Genomic DNA, 25,909 nt, shown 5'->3' with positions numbered 1-25,909 from the left:
GAAGGCTATGAATAACAAAGTAATTCAAAGTACAATTATTATTGATTTAAGTTATTCAAGAGATGAAAAGCCAGGAATGTGTCTGTATTAAATGCTATCAATCTAACATTGCAAATTATATGACCTTTAATTAATCAGGAAAACAGATGCTGGCTACAGTAACATAACAAACCCAAAGTTCCATTCTCTGGCTAACTCAGAGGTTTTATTCCAGTAATAATAATAGCACTCTGCAACACTCTACTTACTCTCTTTGCCAGTTCGAATGAATAAAAATATGAAGAAAATTATTCCAGATAGAATAGAGATTTTTCCATTTTCTTTTATTTTTGCAACCAAAAGACACTAAAGACATAACCCACCTTTGTCCTTGCAAGCTACTTTGTGATAAATATGAAGTAGTTATCAACAGTGACTCTTAGTAGGCTGCAGAGACCTTTTTTAAAGGCAGAAATATAGTTTTAATAATAAAAAGTGATACTACAATAAATTAAGGAAAATAGCTGAGGGGGGGAAAAAGCACTGAAGACTACTACAAACCAGAAATTAACTAGTATAGCTGAAAATGCACTTTTATTATCTGAGAGATGAGAAGTTCAATACAACTTCCCCTACTTTGCAACAGCCAACAGATTAACTTCATTTACAAATGAGATCAGAAATCAAGCAAGCCATAGTATCAGATTTCTTCATATTCATTAAAAGAAAGATAAGTGTCAGTTGCATTTCATCTGGGACTGTCTCATTAATGGGGACCATTCTGAAGATAAGTAAACACTATTGAATATATCTGATAATTAGAAAAGGAAATAGGACTTAACTCTTCAGCCAGATAGAAGTCTGGCTATAAATGCACCATGAAATTCCACTTAATAGTTTGGTAATGTGCACAAGGCACTGGCAATATTTTAATTTCCACATTGGTAAAGAGAAAAAGACCGTGTCCAAAACCAGAAGTTCAAGCCAAGTGAAGTTTGAACAGACTACAGTTGGCTGGAGGGAGATACAGAAAGAAAGTTGTAGAGTATAAGAGTACACTCATTTTAAATAAAATATTTCTTCTATGCAATTCCTTCATATATGAAGGACTGGAAAGAGAAGGCACGGGAGTGCAGTCAATACCTTCCACTCCTGAACCAAATTCAGTTCCCAATAGATTTAACATTTTGATCAAGTTTCAAATCTATTCATACAATTCAGAGTACCAGCAGACTATTTTAGCGCTCTCTCTCATCACAAAAGAACATCCAATTTCTTTTTAACAAGTTTTCAGAATACCTGAAGGCTTAAGAGCTTTTGACACCTGATTCACTGATATTCTATAACTGCAATAAGAAGTCCCACAGCACAACCAGACCTCTTGAGCCCTAAGATTTTGCTGCTACATATTATGTCATGTTTTGACACATAAAATATCAGCTTTATTTTTAATCACATTATGATTTCTTTCCTGTATGTCAGCGTTAAGTCATTCAGATTGTATCATTCCAAAGAGATGTTATTTTTAAGAATATTTGCTAGACAATGGAAAAATGTTTCTTTAAGGACTTCAGTGAACAAAGGAAATCTTTAGAAAACATTTAAAAATAAAATTAAATAATATCATCCTCAGAAAACAATTACTTCTGCTCCAAATAGGTACAGATACCAATTTCAGCCTAAGATGATCCCATCTCACTCTATGCTTTCATTATTTAAAGTTTTTACTTACTTGGCCACTGGTAAACACACACAAACGCACACAAACAAACTACCAAAAATGTAAGCAAGACTTATTAACCAAAATAGAAAGGTATCAGGCTATTAACATATGTTTTTGGTCAATGACACTAACAGTCAGCAGTAAACTGGCTATCTAAATAGCTGCAAGATTACATTTACAATATCCCTACCATTTTTACTGTATTTTTGGTGTTAGTTTTGTTTTCTTACAAAAAAAAATGCTAAAAAATGCAGTTTAACATTTAAAGAGATTCAACTCTGATTAAAATTTATATTGCTTTTTTACTCAGACCTCACAGTAGAGGAGAGAATATTTACAGATTTGGGAGCAGTGAAATGAATCCTTCCAAAACCACCATGCAATGGAATATAGAAAGAGCTGCATAGCTCTCAGTGTCATTCTTAAATATTCATGATAATCTTTTGGCCTCTTCGTATCTGAATATGCTAATCCACTGAGGTTCAGGAGTCATATTCAAAGTCTCAGATTATTGGAACACTCCACATGAAACATTACCTAATAGATAAAACAGGACCTATGACTAACCCATGGAGATAAACTGTCAACAACTGAAGATTCAGGAGACTACTCATCTCACACTGAATAGATGGGATGGTTATGCATATGAGTTACATAAAAGTCGGTTATCTTCTTGGCAACTCAGCTTCCTACTGTCAACTTAAAATACTTGCTGAAAATTATTCAGTTTGTTTGAACATGCCCATTCCCAGGGAGTACCTACTTATTATATCACAGTTTGTTGAGTGAACTACACAGCTATTAAATTACAGTTAGACTCATGGGCAAGTAGGAAGCAGTGTAAAGTGCTGACCCAATGAAAAGCAGATGTTAAGAGTGGAGGAAAAGTATTTTGGTATTTGAGTGAAGCAAACAAACAAAAACTGAGAAACATAAACTTATGAGAAACATAAGCTTAAGTCCAGAGGTCTTATCTTGACTGGGTCCATGTTGACTAGAAAAATTGTAGTCTCAGGAAAGGTATCTTGGTAAAATCATTGAATCAATACAACAGAGATTATTTATTCCAAGTTGGTTGGAGAAGTGTTTGATTTTTTTGTTTTAAATACTTCAAAGTATCAAATGATAAAATATAAGGGAACACACCAAATAACAAATACTCAGAGAGAATACAAGCAACACGAGTCAAAAGAAAAAGAAAATGTCTTCAAAGAATTTACACTGTGGGAGTTTATTGCTACTCTCTCCTGTTCATACTGAAAGAGATTTAAAAACAAGCTTCTGGGATGAAGCTTAAGGCAGAATGTGGGAATACCAATGCAAATGTTACTGCTGAGCTTGAGCAGAAAGCTTTTAGAATTCAAAAAGCAGCAAAAACATAAATAAAAAAGTATGCCCTGAGGGCATGTAGGATAGAGGGCCATGACAGAGATCTTCCTTTGGCAGAGAAAACCTTGCACTATAGAACAGAGGCCAAGGAAAGGTACTAGCACACAAGTCCAGCACATCTGGCTTGTTGTTTAAATGCTGTCCATCAATTCTGCTTTACAAAATATGCTTAGAAACAACAAAAACCACACACACAAAAACAGAGATAGCTTAGAATGAACCAACATTATTAACCTTTAAAGGCAGTTCAGTGTTAGGAGGCCAACCCTAGTATAGCAAAATATAAACTAAGCCCCATGACATTTTATTTTACACTGATGACTAACAATGTAGTCTGAATTAAACTTTTCTACTTTTACTTAATTTTCTGCACATAACAACTGGACTCCCCAGGTCATAGGGCACACCAGTTCACTAGAAGACTGACCATATGTCAGTTCTGCCACACATTACTCCAATTAAATTTACTTGTGTATCACACTTCCAATAGTGCATTTAAAGAGCACTTTTCTGTATTTTCAACTATATGCGAGTGTTCCGTATGGGGGGGAAATATTTCTGACTTTTTAAAGAACATTACTACAATGATATAGCAATGCTGAATATTCATGTCTGTTTGTTGCCCTTAAAGTGCTTATTTTTAAAAAGTTTGCAAATCACCTTCTAGAAAATAGGAATCAAACTGATTTTAGCAGGGAATTAAATGAAATTGCACAAGCCACAAGTACTTCACTACTTTTCCCATGCAGCCCCTGCAAAGCCTAAGCATGTTTTATATGATGAGGACTGTCTATTAAAAAAAAACAACAAAAAAAACAAAAACAAAAAACCACACCACACAGTACTGAAATAGGATCTATCCCTCAACTCCCCAATCCCATCACTTAGGACTTAGATTCAATTATTACCCAACAGTGATGACAACTGTCTGGATACCACCTAGCAGAATAAATACTACTTCCAAAATTAAGTTCTTTTCACCAATATATGTATTTATTACTTGATAATTTTATTTCCAGAAAATAAATCAAGCTTCAATATGTACTGAAAGTTTAGAGTGCTGATCTGATCACTGAGGAAGATGGAAGTATTACCAGTTAAAAATACTAGAGATTCTCAGAAATTGACACATAAATCTGGTAAGGTAAAGAAACCAACATTCCAGCCTAAGAACTCAGCAACTGCCCAGTGACATCGGTGTCTTGTTAAAGCTAGATGGCTCTCACTGGTCTACTGCCACAAAATGAGATTTAGTTAACAATTAATATTCATGTGGTCATAAATTAAAAATACACTCAGTAAAACAAATATGTAAGAAACTCAGCCCAGGGAACTGGATATAGTGTTCTCCCTCTGTCAGGGATACCAGTGTGGCTGTAACTTCAGAGGCTTTTCAGGAGGTCTTGCAGTGGCTCATATGCCTTCTTTCCTAGTTCACTGCCCTTCCCTCACTCACCAAGGAGTTTAAGTTAAAAAGAGCTGCAGACTGCCACGGTGAAACCTCCCAACAGCATCCCCTTTGCTCTGCAAAGCTGAAGCTCAGCACAGCAAAGACTCTAAGACCCGCCCCTTATTTTGAGAGGCAAAAACCAGTGTTGTCAAAACACTAGCTTTTCCCCCACATGATCACATTTAAAATACTGATTTTCAATAGAAGAGTTAACTTTGATGACATTAATCAATCTTTTTTTTTTAAATGTAGCAAGATTAAATTTTACTCTTCAGAAGTGTCCTGTCACAAGAATTAAAAAACACTCATTTTGCAGCCTCCCAGAACATGTAAAGTTTATGTAAATTGGTTTCTTCATTAGTCCAAATATTTGGATTTTTCAGACTGACTTCATCTGCTACTTTGAGACAAGTGGTGTAATTCCAGAATGACTCCTTATCATTCCTTTGCATAGTGATGTTGAGCTTTTTTTTTTTTCCTGTTCCCAGTATGTTAGAATTCCTTAGCTTTTGAATGTTGTAGACTTTACTACTATAAAAAACTGTTACATATTTCTCCTTCAGGTACTATTAAAAACCTCAAAGTTTTTATACTGTCCTTGCCATCTGACATGCAGTTAGATATTCACTCCAATGAAGATGTTTAAACCAGCATCTGTTAAACTCTGCATTATGACCCCATAGTGTCCCAGACTCTTATATGGCAACTGTCAATGCCACTCTGATGCTCCCCACACTTCTAGCTGAAGAGTTATTCACTTAAGAGAAGAATGAAAGAGCAGGTTAGAATCAGGAATAAGTAGATAGATAAATGTAGTAAAAGTAAACTCTCTTATGGATGGAGTAGCTCACAGAGTGATAAAAAAGACTTTCAGTGACTGGTAACACCTGGTCTGGATTCCACTGTCCCAGAGGAATCGGTCACCTGCATATGCACAAAATTACACACAGCATAGGAGCCAGAAACAATAACTATTCAGAATAAGCACTTTAGGGAACAGTTACAGGAGGTCTTGAACTACAGGGCTTCAACAACTCAACTGGCCATTGCAGCAGAAATAACCCTGAGCTTTCACAAAAAATACAACCAATCCTTCACTGCTACAAATTCTTCCCAAACCTTCAGTCCCCAGTGCCTGTCAGTACACTGAAATGCTGTCACTTGGGTGACATTCACCATTTCTTCTGGAGCTGGATTCATATTTTGAAGTCAATTTAAAGCTCATGGTCAATGCCAGGTTTACAGCACTAAATTTGAAAGGGGGCAGTGTTGTTTAACCAGAGAGTAGTGCTACCTGTCAGTGTTAATTACAGCTCTTCCTGCTGGGGTTTTACAGGAAAGTAGGCCAGCAGGAAGTGTCATTATACTACAGCCTGTGGCTCTGTGCATGTGTTCCTAAACTGACAGTCAGGAAACATCCTGTAGAATTCTTCACTGTCTTTTTCAATATGAGAAACAAACTGCTCAGATTGCACAAAAGTATGAAATATGCTATCGTATGCACCTGCTAGAAAAGAAAGGTAACAGGCACGTAGAAAGCAACTTCCTATTGAGGTAACAAAACCAGTTCCTGCTGTGTTCATGATTTGTGATGTTCCTTTCAGATTACCTAATGAAGCTTGCAAAAGACTATTAAAATGGAACCTTCCTAGCATTTCCTCACAGACCTCATCTCTGTTAAAAAAAAGAGTTAAAAAGATTAACTTGCTTACCAGGTGATGAAGCTTTGGTGACAAAGAAAGGGAGGAATAGGGCCCAAGGAAAGACTGTTGAGCTACTCATCTCTAACAGAAAAAGCTCAAAAGTGTTTTAAGTTATTCATTACACCTCTGTGTCACACCTAGGCAACACACTCAGAGTAGATTGAATCCAAAAGACCTTAAAAGCCACTGCTGTTTCAAAACATTAATCAAATATGATACCAAGATACACATCAATACTGAGAAGACATATTACCCAGGGAGATCAAGTTTCAAGTAGCTGTGAATAGTTCAAGGAGAAATGTAATCAAAGTTGAAGTATTTGAAGACAATTAAGTTACTTTAACTTTTGAAAAAGTGGGGACCAATGTAATAGATTTACACACTTGCAAACATCAGTCCTAGTAAACAGCTCAAATCAAATCATACTGCTTTTGAGATTCAGGGTTCCTACAGCAATCCCCCATTGATAAAAATCTTTCCTTTTAAATTCTGTCATCTAAATGACTGTAGACAGCTTTTCCAGAGAACCCTGGATTATACCCATGAAATGACAGAAAAATATCTTTGCATTTGAGAAATAACTTGAAACTTAACAATCTGCACAACTTCCACAACTCAAAGCCCTGGATTCTGCATGAATAAAAAAATAGTAAAAAAAACGACACACTGAGTCTGAAAGCAATCCTGAAGTTCCACTCAAAACCCCTCATCCAACACTAAGCAACTAGCTTAATACCACTGTATATGGTAACCTCCCATAACAAAGGGAGTCTCAAAGTCTTTTGTCAACCCAAACTATTAAGGAAATGGTATCAGTACAGTTTTACAAGCTTAATTCTTGAAGGTATGAAATGCTTGGATTAATTTTTTTTTTCAAAGACCTGTGCAGTCATCTCCAGACTAATATCTTCAACTGAGACAGTTTTCAGCTGCTTTGGTTGTCTGTTTTTTTAAATTTATATATACATACATTTCTGTTGCCTTTTTTATTGTTTTATTTTTCCAGTTAGTATCCATATAATTTAGGAAATCAGAAAACCATGTCAATCTAAGCATTTCTGCATCCAACTTTGGAAGCCTGACAAATTAAATTTAAAATTACAGCAGAAAGTAAAGTATTAGTGTAAATTAAAATTCAAAATAAAGACACTGGGCATGATATAGCAACACTGAAGTAAGGTATAAAAAAATAAAAATGCAATATTCACCAATGATTCAAACTCCAAGCAATTAAAATTGAAACATCACATTTCAACATAAAATACATATTACCAAGTAGAATAGAGACCTGGTAGAGAAACAGTTCTTACCTTCATAGATAGCTTTGAAGCCTTGAGCACTGACAGCAAAATCTGTGGTGAAACAGAGGGTGAGGATAGATCCTGTGCTGACAATAGATGATGGAAGCTGAAATCCAGATAACCTGTGAAATTAAGAGGCACAAGTTATTATAGCTTTTAAAATAAGTATATCAGTAGGTGTGATGAGCACCATATTTCTACAACATAACTTCCAATATATTATGCACTGGAATCTCTACACATTCACTGCATAATTTCAAACGTTCTGAAGCTTTTTAACCATCCAGTTTTAACACAACTGAGCACCCAAAAGAGAACACTAAATGACAGATCTACTTGTACCTACCAAAGACAAATTTTTTTTTACTCATTTTAAGATGAGGATAGCTACATCTAGGATGTCTAGAAGTAGATACATAGGCCTTAACTTGTTAGCATGGACTATCCTTTCCATGCTCCAGCTGTTACGTCAGGAAAAGCATAGATCTCACATCATCAACATCATATACATGAACTGGAACTGATCAGAAAACAAAAATACCACACTTCCATGTAACAGATTCAGAGCAATTACATTTCCCATCTTACTAGCAGTCTTACCTTTACCAAACAGAATTTTGGATAAGCCGTAATCATACTGCAATACAGATTTTAAGATAATTTCCCCAAATAAACATTTTGATTTATTTTGAGGCTAACACAGATGGAAAAATTTTTACATACTTTATTAATACATCACTAAAGACAAAATATTAGACCTGGCTAATACTAGTGAGCTGTTGACTTCTCAATGATCAGAGTAACTTTGCTTAAGACATAAGTTACTGACATAAGACATTACTGTCCCACAAATCCCAAACTATACTGTCAGCTCATACCACTAGCTAATTCTGTGTTCTGCAGAGGGGTATGTGATCCCCTGGCTCCAGGGCAACACATGAAAAGGAACCTTTTGTTCAAATTTCACCCTGAAAGATCTTTTTGAATTCAAACACTTTAAAGAAGTCTTGCATTTGAAATCTACTCTACAACGTTATAGTTCACTAATTGAACTGCTGAAGATAAATAGCTGTAAACAAAACCAACATACCAGTACAGCAGTATCACTGAATGAGAAGTTCTTTTTAAAATTAGGCTTATTTAAAACCACTCTCATACATTAAAATATGTAAGAGGAATTCCATCCTTGAATAACACCAGTCAGGAGGTTCCCCACTGCTTTCTAACTTTGAGCTTTGGAAAACAAAGACCTGGATGAGTCAGAGATGAAAGTGAGCTTTAAATACAGATGAAGGTATTAAGCCAAGGCAACCTAAGTCAGCAAAAAGATTTCTGTAACTTTTCTTTTAAACAACATTTCCTACTATGTGCTAATTAGCTGTTTGCTCTAATCTTTTCACCTTATGTCTGCTTGTCAACCTATTACTCCTTTTCCACCTCATTTATTCTGATTCCAGGAACAATCAGGTTGATTTTTCCCTCAGTGCTCAAACAGCAGAACTTCCATGAGGTTTGACACATCTTCTATTCAGACTTTCCTGTTTTCTCACCTTTGCTAGACATTGCAAGTTTTAGCAAAATGTCTCTTGTTCTATTTAATAAATCAGAGTGGCTATCACTACTGCCCTAGATCTGGAGTGTACTGTATGACAATTCATTATTAATTTAGGTTATGTATTTTCTGATCTTACTTACATGTCTCTTTCTTCTTTGAGAAGGTATTCAAAGAGTTCTGGTTTTAAGGGTTGTTTATTTTGATAGCACTACAGTACTTTCTAACATTTTTGCTGAAATACAAGAAGCTAGCATGCATTGTAGATCAAGGAAGAAAAATCAGGTTGAGTCACACAGATAGAAGTAGCTAGCCTCAATACTTCTCAGTATGTGAGAGCTAGAAAAAATTAAAAAATAAAAAAGTTGTATCAATGAAAAACTGCACAGCTTTAACAACCTTGTTCCTGATCAGTGCTTGCTGCACTTGGTACACCTTTGGATGCTACAAATGAACTTATTTCAGAGTGACTGGACATCCTGAGCTCATGATAATTTCCAGACCTACCTGCTTTGATAAGACCTATCACTCCTAAAATATAGATTCTTTATCTGCTCAGTAAATAAAATTATGTCTATAGTATAACCCTTGAAATACCAGGACGTTATTTTTTAGGTAAGGAAAATTACAACTTGCATTAAAGGAAGACGAATATAGTCTTTTATACCTTAAATTTTATATCACTTGAAGGTGTTACAGACATAGAAAAAGGCAAGCATGTGAAAAACATAAATGAATTACCACATCAACTTGAAGGTTTGTTTTGTTTTTGTTTTGTTTTTAATACCAAAGTACTTTATACTACAATCATCCAAAAAAAAAGATTATGGAACAATCTCAAATACAAAAATTCTGTATTTTAGTCATTCAACAAACTATCTGGGTGCTTTTGTAGCACCCATGTTGCCTGACATATTTCATAGTGCTTAACAAATTCAGAGATATCAAATGCCATGAAATTAAATGCAAACAAAAACTAGACAGCAGATTCAAATCTAGTATTATTCTTCAGAGATTTCCAGAATTAAAATACTGCTAACATACCAAGTCCTTTTCCTTACTAGCATTTTTGCTAGGCACTTGTAGCTCATGAATCATAATGTGTTTTGCACATTCATTCCATCATGCAGAAAAATCCCACACCTTCAAACATTGCTTCATTTAGGAAATGTTTCTCTGCAATTAATGTGCAGGCCTTAACTGCAACCAGAAAGGGATCTTGTTTAGAAAGAAGCATTTGTGCTAAAAAGGACAAATCGTTTCAAGTCCTTCTGCTAATAAAACTGATATATAATAAACTTGTACTACTTCATACTAAGCATATGGCAATACTTTAAGCTTAAAATACTGCTACTTTCTTAACTTTCAGTAGCAATTATCTGCAGAAAACACACACACTGTAATACTTTTTAACCACAGAAAGAACACATTTGTCTTTTCTATAAGAAAGAAATGAAACTTTTAATACAAAACAATGGTAGACAAGTTCTGAGTTTAGCCTCTGTGTCAGGGCAAAAAAAAAGAAACCCAAACCACCACATTTTTAATTTTCCATTGTAATTCAAAGATCTTTATACATTGATTTATTTTTTTTCCAATAAGTGTACCATTAGGTCCAGCTGTCTCTCCTCAGAACTTTTCTATCCTCTACCTGTGGGAGCATATTTTTGGGACTTCCTGGTACTAAACAGAAGTTTGGCAAGTCCTCTGGGGCATTGCAAATATGGTTGGGGGCCTGTAGCAAACAATCAGGAGGCTGAAGGAATGCATTTGTCAAATTCTTAGAAGATGACAGCTACAAGGTGAACTTGACTGTTGTCTTCAGCCACCTATTGCAGCAGCGTAGAAAAGAAAAAAAAAAAAACCAAAACAGAACAGCTTCTTTCAGGAAGTGCAAAAAAGATGGGAAGTAACAGGCAATATGCAACATGAAAAACTCCATTTTTGTATTAGAAAAAAAAAGACCTCAATGACAGTGATACACTGGAACCAAGACCCAGAGAGGCTCTACCATGTCCATCCATGGAGCTTCTGGAAACTTGATGCTCTGAACAGCATCAACTATCTTCAGACTTAGCCCCAATGTCAGTAGGAGATAAGATTGAATGACTGTAGCATCCCCTAACCCAAATCATTCAATCAACCCATGACCCATAAAGAAGGCATAGGCAGAGTCCCTATCACAACCCACTCCTATAAGAAAAACATTTAATTCAGTAGTTTCTGATTTAAGTACAATCAGATCAGCCCAAGACATTTTGTTTATGAGCATAATTTCATTAGGGATTGAACTTTTGCTGAGCGTGGTTGTGCAATTTAAGTCTCAGCTGTTCATGCAGAAACAGAGAGGCCTTCAAGCATGGTTAAAGATGAACTGATCTTTGCAGGCATTTTGAAGACATCCTTTATAGAAAAGCAGCTTTACTCCTCTCCAGTGGGAACCATTACATTCTTGTTCCCAAAGTCTCTAGATTATTTTTTTTAATAAACATTTTGCAGCACCCTGATGGCCAAAATGGTCAAATGTTGCAAATGAAGCTTTTGGGAACAGCTTTATGAGGAACAGCTATCCAGCATGAGAAGTCCCATATGAGCAGACTGCCTTAACAAGAGTATGTACTGATTTCACAAACAGCAAGTTTTTGCAAAGGCAAAATAAAAGCATTTTTCCCTTTTTATTTTCTAGCTTATGTATGTATGTATTCCTACAGCTGCCTGTAGTACAAAAATCACATGTTCAGGTTATCACATATGACAACTTTGTCAAGGTCTAATAAATTTCTGGGGAAATTCAAAGAGCAAAACACCCAAGACTCAGAGAGGGAGGACCCTGCACCTGTAAGGACTGATTCTATTTCCAAATTAGGCCATGAAATTTACAAAGACATTATAATTAAGAGGAAATTCATATCTTTTAAGCATTTTTAGAATTGCTACTGATCTATACACACACATACATGAGCTCTGCTCATACATCTGTACAGTTTGTTCTCAGAAGTACCCAGAGCCTCTGACTAAGACAAAACATCTTGCCTGAAAGTAGCTAACAGATGTCTCTTGCAAAAGCTATTAGCCAAAAGGATCGATGTTATTAGCAAGGTAAAGTACAAGTTGCATTGAATTAGCCCAAAAGCAGTTTTGAGAAAAGCATAGATAAATTACAAGATCTGAGAATTTTTTTCCTGCCTCAGAATCTGTAGGAGGAAAAATACCTAGTATTTCGCACATTTTACCATAAAGTGATATAAGTAATAAATTGCCATAGGAAACAGGAAAGAGCTGTCTGCCATCAGTGTAATATCTTTTCAGATTTGGCATATTATTCTTATTATTTCACACAGAGGAGATCCATAAGCTTATTCTGTATTAAACTCACCATACCACATGAAAACACAGTTACTGGCAGGTGCTACTTCAAAGATTGCGCTGATCAAGCACAGATCAGAAAACGAGGCAAGTCAAAGGGAACCCTCAAAGACTAAAGCTTTAGGCTATCTATTGTAGTTCTCCAAAAATATCTCAATGCATCACAGAGGTTGAATACTAAGTACAATACACCTATAATGTTCAAAATTTTTCTTAACTGGAAATTATCCTAGAACTCTACTGTCAGTAAAATCAAGCAAAGCCCTTCCATATTGCAGGCAACCAACACCTGCAACAGCCAATAACCTTATATGATGCTAGGCATCTGAAGAAAAAAAAAATCCAAAAAACATTTAAGGTATGTCTCTATGGACTCCTGGCATTTATTACTGATTCTATTCATTTATCTATGACTGCTTGTGTGGCCAGCTGATGTTGGCTACCTGACAAGACCATCATCGAGCAGCTCTCACTGACCCTCCTCAGCAGGGCAGGGAGGAAGAAACAAGATGGAGACGCTCCTTGATGGGGATAAAGATAGGGAGATTACTGACTACTGTTGTGGGCAGAACAGACTTGATTTGGGGAGAATTAGTTTAATTTATTGCCAATGAAAACATGCTTAGATGGTGAAAAACAATAATAAATAAAATCAAACCCCTCTCCCAGTCCTGTTCCTTCCCAGGCTCAACTTCACTCCTTCATCCCCAGCTCCTTTACCTCTCCCCTCAGGCCATGCAGGGGGGTGGGCACTGGTGCCTGGGGTCAGTCTGTAACAGATTCTCCCTGCTGCTCCTTCCCCATTACGCTTTTACCCTGCTCCAGACTGAGCTCTCCAAGGGCTGTAGTTTCTTCAGGAAACATCTACCTGCTCCACCTGAGGCCTCCTCAAAGGCTGAGGGGGAATCTCTGCTCCGGTGCCTGCACCACCTCCTCTCCCTTCCTCTCTCACATCGAGGGTGGTCACAGAGCTGTTTCTCTCACTTTTTGTTCCTTTCTCTCTGTGGTGTTTTCCCTCCTTTCTCCCATGCTTCCCCTCTCCCTGAGGGGACACCAACTGGCTGGGGTCTCAGCTCTGACGCTGGCCTGGAACTGGATGGAACCGCCTGGAACTGGATGGAACCGCCTGGAACCCGCACTGGGCAGCCCGGGCCTCTCCTGGCAGAGACCCTGCAGCAGCCCCCTGCCAGCACCCAGGCACCTGCACCCTGGGAAGCCTTGATGATACCAGCAGGGAACACTTCAAAAGCATCATCTCTTCAAGTGCACTGCAATTTTATGTGTTAAAGAGTCAGATCAGATTATTTTAGTAATTTGAAGTAAACTACCTGAACAGAAGAAAAGCTATTGTGGTAATTTACAAGAAGGTGGTAACTCCAGTAATTACTCAGCAGCAGTGGTATGAGAACAAACGGGATTACAGGACACACATCGATAAAATGACCTTTTATGAAGACATAAGCTCTTAAATTCCCTGCTACAAATAAAGAGGAGATGAAGAGGTGCTATTTTGAAGATCTGCCAGGTGCCAAAAAAAAAAAAACCAAACCACCCCCAACACTTATCTTCCTGGGTTTGAATCTGGAAGGCTAAGTGCATAGCTAAGTTATAGCACATTAACTTTACAAACATGGGGTACTACTGGGTACTACTGGCCAAGTGAAACTCTTGTGAGCAGCACAGTGAAGCAATCTTAGTTGAGTAGCACTTAAAGCACTGCAGTCATGTCCTCTCCACACACAGCACTTTGGCATTAAATTCAGAGTTGCAAGTTGACAGCAAGTAGAAAAAAATTATATCTGATAAAAAATATGTGTATACTTTCACTAAAGGCCTATTATTTAAAAATAAAGTTGGTCTCAATCTTTTAAAAGAGCGTAAACAGAAGAGCTGTAAGGGTTCAAGTTTCTCTTACCAATAAATTTTAGTTCAAACCAGAGACTGATATTCAGGACAGTCCAGTAAGTATTTAGTTGTATAATTAGCAAAGATGCATGTAAAGGCACCTTCAAGACTCAAATATTGATTTCTAGTCTATGATTATATTTCCCACCCCCTCCCCATAAGACTTATTTCAAAGATAGAATTGCACCTCACATAATAAAGACATACTTTTAAAACATTACGAAGTTTCATAGTGAAATTTCACACAACAAAATAATATTATATACCTAATATTATACAGCTATTCTAAAAATGCTAGCTTTTAGTAATTCAAAGAGTAGCCACCAATAAAGTATACTCAAAGAAACAAATGCAGATTGATTTTTGCAGTATTATTTCCCAACAGAATTTTCATCTCTCCCATCCATTACCATAAGTGGCTGCTGTTCTGGAGCTAAGCTGACTCTTCCAAATGCCAGAGATAAATCAAGTTTAGGGAAAAAAAAAGCAAGAAAAAAAAAAGGCAAAAAATAAATTAAAAAAAAAAAGAGCAAAAAAAAAAGCTGTCTGCTTTGTTCATGCTATAGCAGGTTGATCTGCAGGAGCAAGAAAAGCACAGCTGAAACTTCTATAGGGACTTCCCCTGTTTTGTTCATCATGATGAGATGCCAACCCTGGCAGCCAGCTCCTGTCTGTACTTGCTATCAGTGTTGAGAAGATTTACCCATTTTAGGACACCTAATGTTATATAAAGCCAGAAGTCCAACATACCCATTCAAGTAAAACAGGCTCTTGCCTGCCACATGTGAAACCTCAGCAGCCTTATCTTAGTGATTTACAATCATTCTGTTACCAAGAGAAATTGAAGATTTAAAACCTCACTCAGATACTAACTCCTACCTAAAGGGATGAGAAACTACTCTAAGACATACAAGTTATAACAATTTTTATGACAGAAGATAGGATAAATATACATATGCATTAACACTAACTCTAGCCTCAACTTTAGGTCTCAGAAAAAAAAAATATTCATAAACCAAACAGTTCAAGGTCAAGTTTTTCATTCAAAGACTCTAATTCAATGGTTTTTCTTAACTTAAGGTAATGCTGACTGTTCCCTTAAAAAAAAATGACACAGTGCTACAGGAGAACCTCAGCTCAGAGAGCACAGCTAGTCCCCTGCAAAGGAATTCCTCTTTGTTTTCCCTCCTCTCTAGCATAAAAAACCCACACAGCAACATCTCTTATTGACAAGTGTTATTCAGCATTCTTTCCTAAAATTAAAAAATCATTAATTAAAACTCTTAGCTCTAACATTTCTTACTTCAGCAGGGCCATGTCTTCTGTGCTATTCTCCAGATTCAGACTCCTCCCTCTTCAGATTCCCTCAGGCCCTAGGCACACAGTGACGTGGCAGAAGCCAGCTACTAGTTTTCTAGTGGCCCACTCTCTAGAAAACTAAATTCACAAATCTCCTATAAGATAGCCACGAAGACTTGTTGCACCAGCTGTCTCTCCTATACCCCAGGAAACTCCTGCAAACCCCTCAGCTGCTCCCTGATCCCTCATTTGATTATTAACATCAGGTTCTTCTCCATTCTACTAACTAGAGACAATTAAGTTGCGTGTACTTAATTAGAGGGGCACCAATACTAGCAGTACACAAAGGCTACTCTCTCACCTGGGTGTTATTTAATTAATTGCAGGAATTACACAATTTTTTGCAAATAAGGGAAGGAGAGAAACAATCAAAGAAAAAAATTTTTTCAGTAAAGTCCAGAAAGTCTCCTTTAAGCAAAACTGGCCAAGTTCTGTCAGGAAGGGGCTGTACACTTAATAATTTTGACATACTTGACCTTCAGAAGAAGCAGCTGGTTTCTGGAGCTGCCACCAAACAGCCACAGTCACAAGGCTCCCATTTGCTGCAGGAAACCCCAGTGCTGCAGAGCAGTCACCTATGACCCCAGCTACCACACATCAGGAAAGGAGCAGGAAAATACCAGACAATTTGGCCACCACCAAGCCGGCACACAGCTGTGAGAGGGTCTGAAGCAATGGCCAGGAAAATGGTGGGGCTGAGGGCTTGTGGGGGACTGCAGCTGCTGGCAAAGGCCTGGCAGGTCAGTGGGTGCCAGTGTGGTGGGATCCCATGACGGATCTGAGAGAGGGCAACTCCCAGAGCTCTTGTGTGGGAGGATGGGCCCAGAAGGTTTGATACTCATAGAATCATAGAGTTGGCTGGGTTGGAAGGGACCTCTGAGATCATCAAGTCCAACCCTTGAACCACCGTTGCGGTTGCTAGACTATGGCACTAAGTGCCACATCCAGTCTCTTTTTAAATATCTCCAGGGACGGAGAATCCACTACTTCCCTGGGCAGCCCATTCCAATGCTTGATCACTCTCTCCATAAAGAAATTCTTTCTGATGTCCAACCTAAACCTCCCCCGGAACAACTGAAGACCATGCCCTCTTGACTTGCTGAGAGTTGCCTGGGAAAAGAGACCAACCCCCACCTGGCTACACCCTCCTTTCAGGGAGTTGTAGAGAGTGATGAGGTCTCCCCTGAGCCACCTCTTCTCCAGGCTGAACACCCCCAGCTCCCTCAGCCTCTCCTCACAGGGTCATAGATTTCCTTCTCATGCTGAGAAGGAAAGGGCTTGAAAGGGAAATCACACAGCCCTGTCCCCACAGCTCTACCTATACTCCAATGAAGTGCAAGCTAAAGAAGAAAAAATCAAGTTTATGTCTGAAATGTCTGGCAGTCAATAGGACTGGCAGCTGCCAACTAAATGAACCACGAAGCCAAAGCGTGGCACCAGGGCTGACAGGGCTGCGTTCTTTTCGCAGCAGGCTTTAGCATTATACAATGTATTTTCTTGTGATTTCTACCCATTGTACATGAAATGTAGCCACAGAAATGTTTTCTGTGCTAAATGACACCAAAAGAAAACATTAGCTAATATTTGATAGAACTGGACAAATATGAAATAGTGATATAAAGAGTGAGAAAACTAAACTAGTACCATCAACGCTAATTGCCAGAAGTATAAAACCAGTGTTTCACCTTTAAGAGTAAGAATAAGAAGAATAAATTACCTCAGTTTCTGTAAAGCTAATAATTCTTTGTGCTTGAGAAAAAAACAAATGAGACTTTATTTAAGATCATATATTTCAGGTTAACAGTTTTATGAGCAGACTTCTAACAGTACCCAAATATTCAGACAAAAAGTACCTCTCAGGTGCACTGGTGTGATCCCAGATGGACCCAGTAGAAGTAAAATTACACAGATGTAAATTAAAATTTCATTTGATTAAATAATAATTATATTCCAAATAAATCCTGTTTTTTAAAAATTGTGTAAACAGGTTTCATAGGCTGGATTATTCCTTATATCCTGTTACCTAATATCCCTGTATCTGTAAGATTACTAATAACTATATGATGAATTTAATAATGAAAAATACAGTAGTAAGACCATTGTTGGTGATAGATTACAGGCAAGACTTCACATTTTTTTTAACTAAAAAAAAAAATCAGTAATTGAGTCAGCAAAACTAAGTTCTCTCCATGATTTTGCCACCTATACCTTGTCAAACAACTTAAGATATTACCTTAGAAAATATTTTAGTTGTCAGTTTAAGCTTCATTATGCGAGTTTTGTCTGTTTGCTCTCAATTATGGATGCCACATCACATTCAGGCACGTTTTAGGTAAGGTGTGTCACATTAATTCACAGCAGTGTATACAGTGATCTTTTATTTAACATAACATCAGTTGTGGAGCTACTTGCATTTCCTATGCCATAAGGCTGGAGAGAGACATTTACATCAGATTGAGAACAGTATTAAGGCAATGAACAGGTAAGTCAACTTCAGAACAAGGATAAATTTTATTTGAAGCTTTGTTTTATGAATCCATCAAAAATGGATCAAAAATGATACAGAACATTGCATCTGGAAAAAACGAAAAAAACCCCAACACAACAAACAAACAAAACAAAGCCACAAAAAAAAACCCCCAAAAAACCCGAACAAAAACCCCACAACAAAGAAACAAGACAACAAAAAAGCCCAAACCAAAACACTCAAAACCCTATCATAGGAACATAAATAACATTTTATGCCTTTATTAAATGGAATTTAGAGAGGAAAAAGTCTATGAAGAGGACTCATTTTCTCTTCATAGGCCAGCTGCTAATAACTGAAAAATCACCCACATTTCCACCTCCCAAGGCTTTACAGGCTCACCATTTATTACAGTATCAGAGCACCTCCACAAAAAGCAGTGAAATTAAGCCAGCGTAAATGGAAATGGAATGATAAAAACTGGCTTAGAAGCCCTGCAACACACAAAAATTGCCTGGAGGGGGGGGAAATAAATCAATTTCTGAAGCTTTCTTTTAACATTCTTACAAATTGGATTACAGTAGTACTGCTAGCTGAAAAAAAACCCAAACTACTCTAGCCTTTTTGGTAGCACTACTCTAAGCTTAAGCCCTCAAGGCAAAAGAAAATATGTTAGCAAATATTTTAATAGATCAGATTTCAGTACAAATAGCATGTTTCTCCTTTGCAGCAATAGAGAGGTATCTACAAAAATATGAGTGTATTTAACAAACAGTTTGTACAGTGCTCAGTGTCCCTTTTGCAAGGAAGGCTAAAGATTTGTGTCTAGAACTTCAGGAATGTGTGAGGTTCAAATGGTATGCAGTAAAATACATTTTGAATACTTACATAGCTTTGTGGGTTTCCATTATCTGTTTTACATAGGATAGATTGTCTGGCTTTTTTTTTTTATTGTTCAATTCAAACTACATATTAACATACTAAAGATTGAAGTCATTCCCATAAATGAACTGGGACCTAACTGTTCTTCATATTTTCAATTGAGAGTTATACACTTTTGGATTAATGAAATAAGCTAGGACATATAATTAAATATTTGCGTGTTTCTAAAGAGTAAATACTCTGTTTTGTTATTTTCTAATCATTACTTTTTAACTGATTTTGCCAAATGAGTGAGACCTTGCCTCCTGTGCCTTTCCAAAATATGTGCATTTTCAGTTTTAAGAATCTTCTCAGAGTTTTATTCTGTGTGTTTATGTATATATATATATATATATATATCTTGTCAGTGTTATACAACTTATAAAAAAAAAGGTATCTTGTTTCAGAACTCAGGAAAAGGATTTTTCTTCACTGCCAACTCATTATGATTTTGCTTTTTTTTTCCCTGAAGTTAATTGTTCTGACAATGCTATATTGAAGACGTCAGGCTTTGACAATTTTAGACTATCTGCACAAAGCTCACTATATTAACTTCCTGCTCCTGTATTTTACTGTCAAGACCTATGATATTCTTTTTTTTCCTATACAAACCTTTGAAATCTATTATTTCTACCCATCATACTCGAAGCTTAGTACAGTTATAGATCACTTAGTACTTGAATACTTCCTGTTAAAGTTGCTTCCTGGCTTCTATGTCCTTTTATAAGAAAGAAATCTAGTGGATATTTCAATGGTCATAAAGTTAATTTTATCTAAATTTAAGTTTTAAAAATGCCTTTTGCAAACAGCTAGTTTTTGATAGTTTGAATGGCACCTAAAAGAAGTGGCTACCTCTACTAATTTCCAATTCTGGGAATATTTGATAATTATGTGAGTACATGGCTACTACACTTACTCTATCAAGTATCATATATTTGCCTTCATTAAATCCCTTGTCATCTCCTATGTACATATTTTGCAATTTTCAAAACCTTCTGGAAGATAAATCATCTGTGTAGTTCAGTGCTTCAATTTAAATAATATTCCCAATAGAGCAGAAGTAGGCTGTAAAAGGACCAGGGGAGGCACAGCACGTACAAGAATATCTTACATAGACAATCAAGACACCGAGACCTGGATTTTCACCAGTGATTGATTTATAGTGCAAAAAGGTGGCACTGAAGGGCAAAACAGTGGTGCAGTTTCTCTCTTATCCTGTTATAAGGATCATATACCATGGCAAAAATCCAGAATCCTTAAGAGCTGCACACTTAGTAGGTACCTATAAAAACTGGTGCTGAAGCCCTTAATTTTCTATCTCTGGTAGAAAATTAATTGATATTGCTAACTGTGCTTACAGTATTTGACAACCACATTTTTAACATCTTTCTTTTGCCACCATTAACCATTGTGTTTCTCTGGTAGAGCAGTTACTGAAGATCATAGTACATTGGCTTTTATAACCAGAATTTTTTTCTTAAAGTTTAAAGCAAAAAATCATTCTGTTGAAATGTCAGCTTATATTTTTTTTAGAGTATCCTTGCCTCATACATATCCCTTTGCAGTATGTGGTACAGTTTACTGTACTGAATTCCCACTGTGATCTACCTCAAGTTGGTAGCATGCATGCAGATTTTAATGATTACCCTCAAAGTGCTCTCCTTGTGGTGCTACCTTATCAGTCTGCCCTCTGATCAGCAGAACTTCAGAAGTAATGAAGCAGAACAATCTCCTGTTAAATTTAATAGTGAACAAATTTTGGTAGCTTTAGCTTTAAACATCACATCCCCAAGTAAGTTTAGAAATATGTCTTCACTGAGATATATTTCATCTTTTTTTCTGAACGTTTCCTGTGCTTATATTTTAAGTCACCTCAGTAGAGGATTGCCCTAAGACGCACAATTTGATGCTTGAGCTCCTCCTATCAGAACATTCTATCATGTTCTCCTGTCCTTTAATCTTTACATACATCATTTCAGGGCTTATGATCATCATCTGAGAATATCTATAGTAATATTTTTAGTTTGGAACAAATTGTTTCTTATGGATGACTTGCCCTAACAACTGTGTTCAGGTGAGTCATATTTAGCTAGTTTAAAATGTTCTCATTCAAAGCACTTCTTCTTCAAAAAGATGTTTACAAAGTTGTTTTTTTTTTTTTTTTTTTGCTCATACTTCTAATTTCAGCAGACTTTCTCTTAAAATTGTATAGTAATATTTATAAGTTAGCCCCAAACAATGGGTGTTGCCTACTTAGCTGAAGCCAGGTTTATATTAGGCAAAATCTGCCACTAAATGTATAACATCTCTGCAGGAAAGTGGTGATGCTCTGCATTACCTGTGAGGCTATTGCATGTTGCTTAATCCCACAGATGGTCTTGTGAGGGTTGCCTGAAGTTGCCCCTAGTTATCCATGTGTGTCCAGATGATGGAGGATCTTCAGTACCTGAACACAGGTAATACTTTTCATTTTCTTTACCTTTAGCACAGTACTTGATACCACCAGCACACCCAGGTGGACTGCAGGTTCTGACATACATTTCCACAGGCAGCCTACAGGCTGTCCATAAGAACCTACAAGAACAGAAGGAGGGGGCAGACACAACTATTTTTTTTTATAATGAAGTCAATATTGAAGGACCCCTGCTGCTCCAGAAGAGCTTTTTAGTTGTATGTTTTCCATCTTAACACATTCAGAACCTGACTCTTAATGGAAATTTTTCTCATTAATTTGAACAGGAGTTTTAGTTAAACCCATTGCTTATAATTTTTTAGTATTTGGGTATATTTTTATTGTCATCAGCTCATATTTATGTAGAAAAATTAGTGAAGCTTAGCTTTTCTCATGAAAGTGCAGACTTCTTCAAACTGTTTTTATTTTAATATGTAAAAAGATGGCTTTGGTGAATAGCTTCCTAAGTCTCTGATGACCTTTGCAGCCAGAGAAAGGAGTTAAGGCCAAACCATTTGGGATGATTCCACACTCCTCTGGAATAATCATGTCATGGGCTACAGTATTACTCAGCCCATCATGGTGTCAGTATGAGAATTCCCTACCTCTCCAAGTAATGGGTGGTAGGAAACAGAGTAAGAGAAGTATGAAAGCTAAGAAGCAATAACTACTATTCAGATGAATGTGGAGCAACTGAGAAGACTGTAAGATTAATGGCAATTCTCTCTCCTAGTGAATTAGAATAAAAAGGTGAATGTCAGCCAAGAAGATGGAACACAAACCAACTATGCATGCTGCTTTTCTTGCCATTGCTGTTAAAAAAATTGGTTCACAGAAGAAGGGTTTGCTCAGAGGTCAGTTATCAATGTGACTGCAGAATACCTGTTTCAAACAACTAAAGAAACATGAGCCTTGGAGTTTTAAATGCAAATTCATAAAGTAAAAGAGAAAAAGAAGGGATACTTAGTGTAGTATCATCCTAAAAATAGGAAAAAAAAATTTAGAAGAAAAAATCAAGAGGAATGCAAAAAAAAAGGACAGTCATTTGTCCTCTCCTGTCATACTTTTTAAAGATAATTTTACTTCTGTTTTCTGTGTGTTCTTCTCTTCAGTTAGCTCTCACTCCTACCAGAGCAGGAATCTGGGAAGGTGGTATATTATTACATTTCCTTCCTAGCAGACTCAAGCACTTTCAGTCTGTCATTTTTCACCACCTTTTCCTTACAATCCTGAATTTGATCATGGTATGAAAGAGATATAATGGAGTAAATAACCTAATGAAGTTGTTTCATCTGTGTCATCTGTGGCTGCAGTTTTCTTGTTACCTGTTGGCCAAACACAAAACTTACCTTTGACTGACTCATTGATGGAACAGTTTTATTCAGTATGGCCAAATAAGAAGACTTTCATATTTTAATTTTCATATGTTTGGTAGTATTAAAAGCTTTAAAGCTATCTGTGTCATTTGATCTGAGATGTATCATTTAATGATGAAACTCCACCCATCAAAATAAGCCACTTTTCCTTCCATATCAGTACCTATGCTGTAAGTGGTTTGCTTCTTTTTATTGATGTTTTGACAAATAAGATATTAAAACCAAAAACAACTGGTATAACAATACAGGTTCTCACAGACCATTTATTCTATTTAGGATATCTAAAGCAATTATAATTTGTTCTTTATGCCTACATTTTATTTTTGGCTGCTCTTTCTTTTCTAAGAGATAGACTGCTATTCCTTTCCAGATGTGTGCTTGGGATATGCTTTTTCTGTTCCATGAAAATGCTGATTTAAAAAAAAAAAAACAACTTTGTGACAATACTTTATGACAATAGCAAGTGCTTGAGGCATGTCATCTTAGTCTTGTGACTGGGGGTTTTGAGAGGAAGAAATAATGAACAAAAATTGGACAGATTTAAATCTACTACCTCTCAGGAGGCAATTCCTGAAAAACTGCCTCTTCTGAGACAGTTGGTAGCAGCTGCAATAGTAGTGTCTTCTTTATTTTAAGAAGAAAATAATCCTTAAGTCACAAGCTATTTCCTTTTCTACCTTTTACTGAATTAGGTAGAACCTTATAAAATTCTGATAAAATTGTACTTTTTCCAGAGAAAAAGACTTCTTAGTGTAAGATTCCAGAGTAATTTTAACCGTATCCTTCATCTAGGAGACAAATTCAGTTATGACTGAACATATATAATGCATATAATTTTGCAAATCACAGCATCTTAGATTTACATTAAGTGTGTGATGATTTAGAGGTAATGATTTTAAAGATCCACAGAAGATAATACATGACAAAATATGGAAGTCAGTGGATCACCACATTCACCATATTCACTCAGTGATAAGGAAGTGTCAAATAGGAGAAAAACTACTAAGAATGTGGTAAAGTCTTGGGTTTTGGACTAATCTTATTAGAAAATTTTATTAACAGCTGAATAAAATAGCATGAATTTGATAGCAAAATTAGACAAAAATCAAATTAAAATATTGACAAGAAGGAGAATTAGAATAGCTTACAAAATTCAGATATAATTATTTAAGTAATGACTTAGCATTGAAGGATCAATTAAAAAAGAATAGATTTTAAAGTAGACAGACATCTCTTCAGATGGGATAAATCACTCTTATTTTATTGATTCTGAAGGAAGGCCTGTCCTTTGACAAAGGCCTGACCTTTGACAAATTTTACACAGGTAAAATTAGTTGAGAGGAATAATATTTCCAGAAACTAATAAAAAGGAATTTGCCAAAAAACCCACAAATATTGACAAACTCAAATGAGTGACTCCAGCAAAAGGTCATTAAGATGCCTGCTGGCAGAAGGACATGACTTGTGTGAGAAAGAGGATGAGGAAACTGGAGCAAAGACAGCTAGAAGATAACCTAAGCAGTGTTTTATGAACAGGGAGCAAGGCATTAATATAGAAAACTGAGACGTGCTCTAATCCAGAGCTGTAACAAGGAAAATTCCCCAGTGAATATAAAAAATAAATTATGAAAAAAATTGACTTTTCAGTGCCATGTTACTATTCAAATGGTATTTGCTTGTAGGAAAATAACATGGGTTAATACACAACACTACAGAGTACTACACAGTCCTATCCAATTCAAGCCGTGTGTTGTACACTTTTGCTGCTACTGCCACAAGCTGCCAGAAACAGCTTCTCTTGGTTGAATTACAGTGATCTTCTAAAAGCCATCACCTCAATTCATGCTTCCTGAACACCTCTGATCATCCCATTTTTGTTCTGAGAGGCAACAACCCCTTTATTTTAGGCTAATGATATTGGTATTGTGAAGTATTTGCATAGTAAACACATGTTTTTTGAGTAACCACTATTCTTGTAACACTGGAAATTTAGCAGAAAAAATAGCAGATCAAAATGCCATGATGAATACCACAGCTGTCTGACAAGTTTGGTCAAACTATTAACCTAAGCCACTGTAACAGGCTGAAAAAGAAATCTCTTTGGCAGCTGCCTTGTCAAGAGAATGATACAGGACAGTTCATATGCTCAGAGGAATAAATGGCTAATTAGGTAATATTGAAATGAAGTAGTAGTAGGTATTTCCAGTAAAATCTTTTAGGTATTACCTATAAATACCATGCAAATGTCTGATATAGTCATGAACAACAAGATATATACTATTAATATGTAACAAAAATGCAATCAATTGATCTTTCCCTGATACCAAAGTTGTTTAAATATGTACCGTAGTATACAGCATGTAGCACCACAGCTGAATAAAAATCTAGCCCAAAATAAGATGAAGTGCTAAGTAAATGTCAAGTATTAGGATTCAACTCTAGCTTGGAAAAAGCACAAGCAATCCAAACCAAAAATGAAAAATTATAAAAAAGAGCAAATAAGATCATGGTTTCAGCAATGCTTCTCACCAGCAAACACATAAACCAAACTACTCGTTCAGTTCACACTATGCATCACCACAGGCAATTATGGTAAGGATATTTTTTTTCAGTCATATTTATTGCACAGATTCTTCTGTAGATAAGAATTAGGGTTAATAGATGCAGCATGTGGAAATTAAATCTCACCAAGTAAAACTTTTTTTTTTTTTTTTTTTTTTTTTTTTTAACATCACTTCGTTCTTTTTCCTCTGCAGGCCTTTAAACTTGTAAGATTTATCAACTTTTTTATGACTGGCTTTCTTCCAGTTAGTAGATTTAGTACATAAACCTGAAGAACTCTGTGAGTCTTTTTCAAGAATGTCTACCTTATTCCTTGTGTACTAGTCACTTAGATGTTGATGGCTTAATACAGCTTAAAATACGTCTCTTAGCAGCTTTTGCAATATCAGAATATTTTGAAAAAA

At 36.3% G+C, this 25,909-nt stretch overlaps 1 protein-coding gene across 1 annotated transcript in view; it reads right to left on the bottom strand.

The window, feature by feature from the left end:
• CSMD1 (CUB and Sushi multiple domains 1) overlaps positions 1-25,909 on the bottom strand; it is a 945,929-nt gene that overhangs the window by 628,949 nt on the left and 291,071 nt on the right. Inside the window, exon 3 of the mRNA XM_030448332.1 lies at positions 7,555-7,667. Coding sequence (XP_030304192.1) covers positions 7,555-7,667 — 113 coding nt within the window. The remainder of the gene's footprint in view (positions 1-7,554; positions 7,668-25,909) is intronic.

The sequence above is a fragment of the Calypte anna genome, chromosome 3 (genome assembly GCF_003957555.1).
Source record: "Calypte anna isolate BGI_N300 chromosome 3, bCalAnn1_v1.p, whole genome shotgun sequence".
Lineage (NCBI taxonomy): Eukaryota > Metazoa > Chordata > Aves > Apodiformes > Trochilidae > Calypte > Calypte anna.
This window is presented reverse-complemented; position numbering and strand designations above follow the sequence as displayed.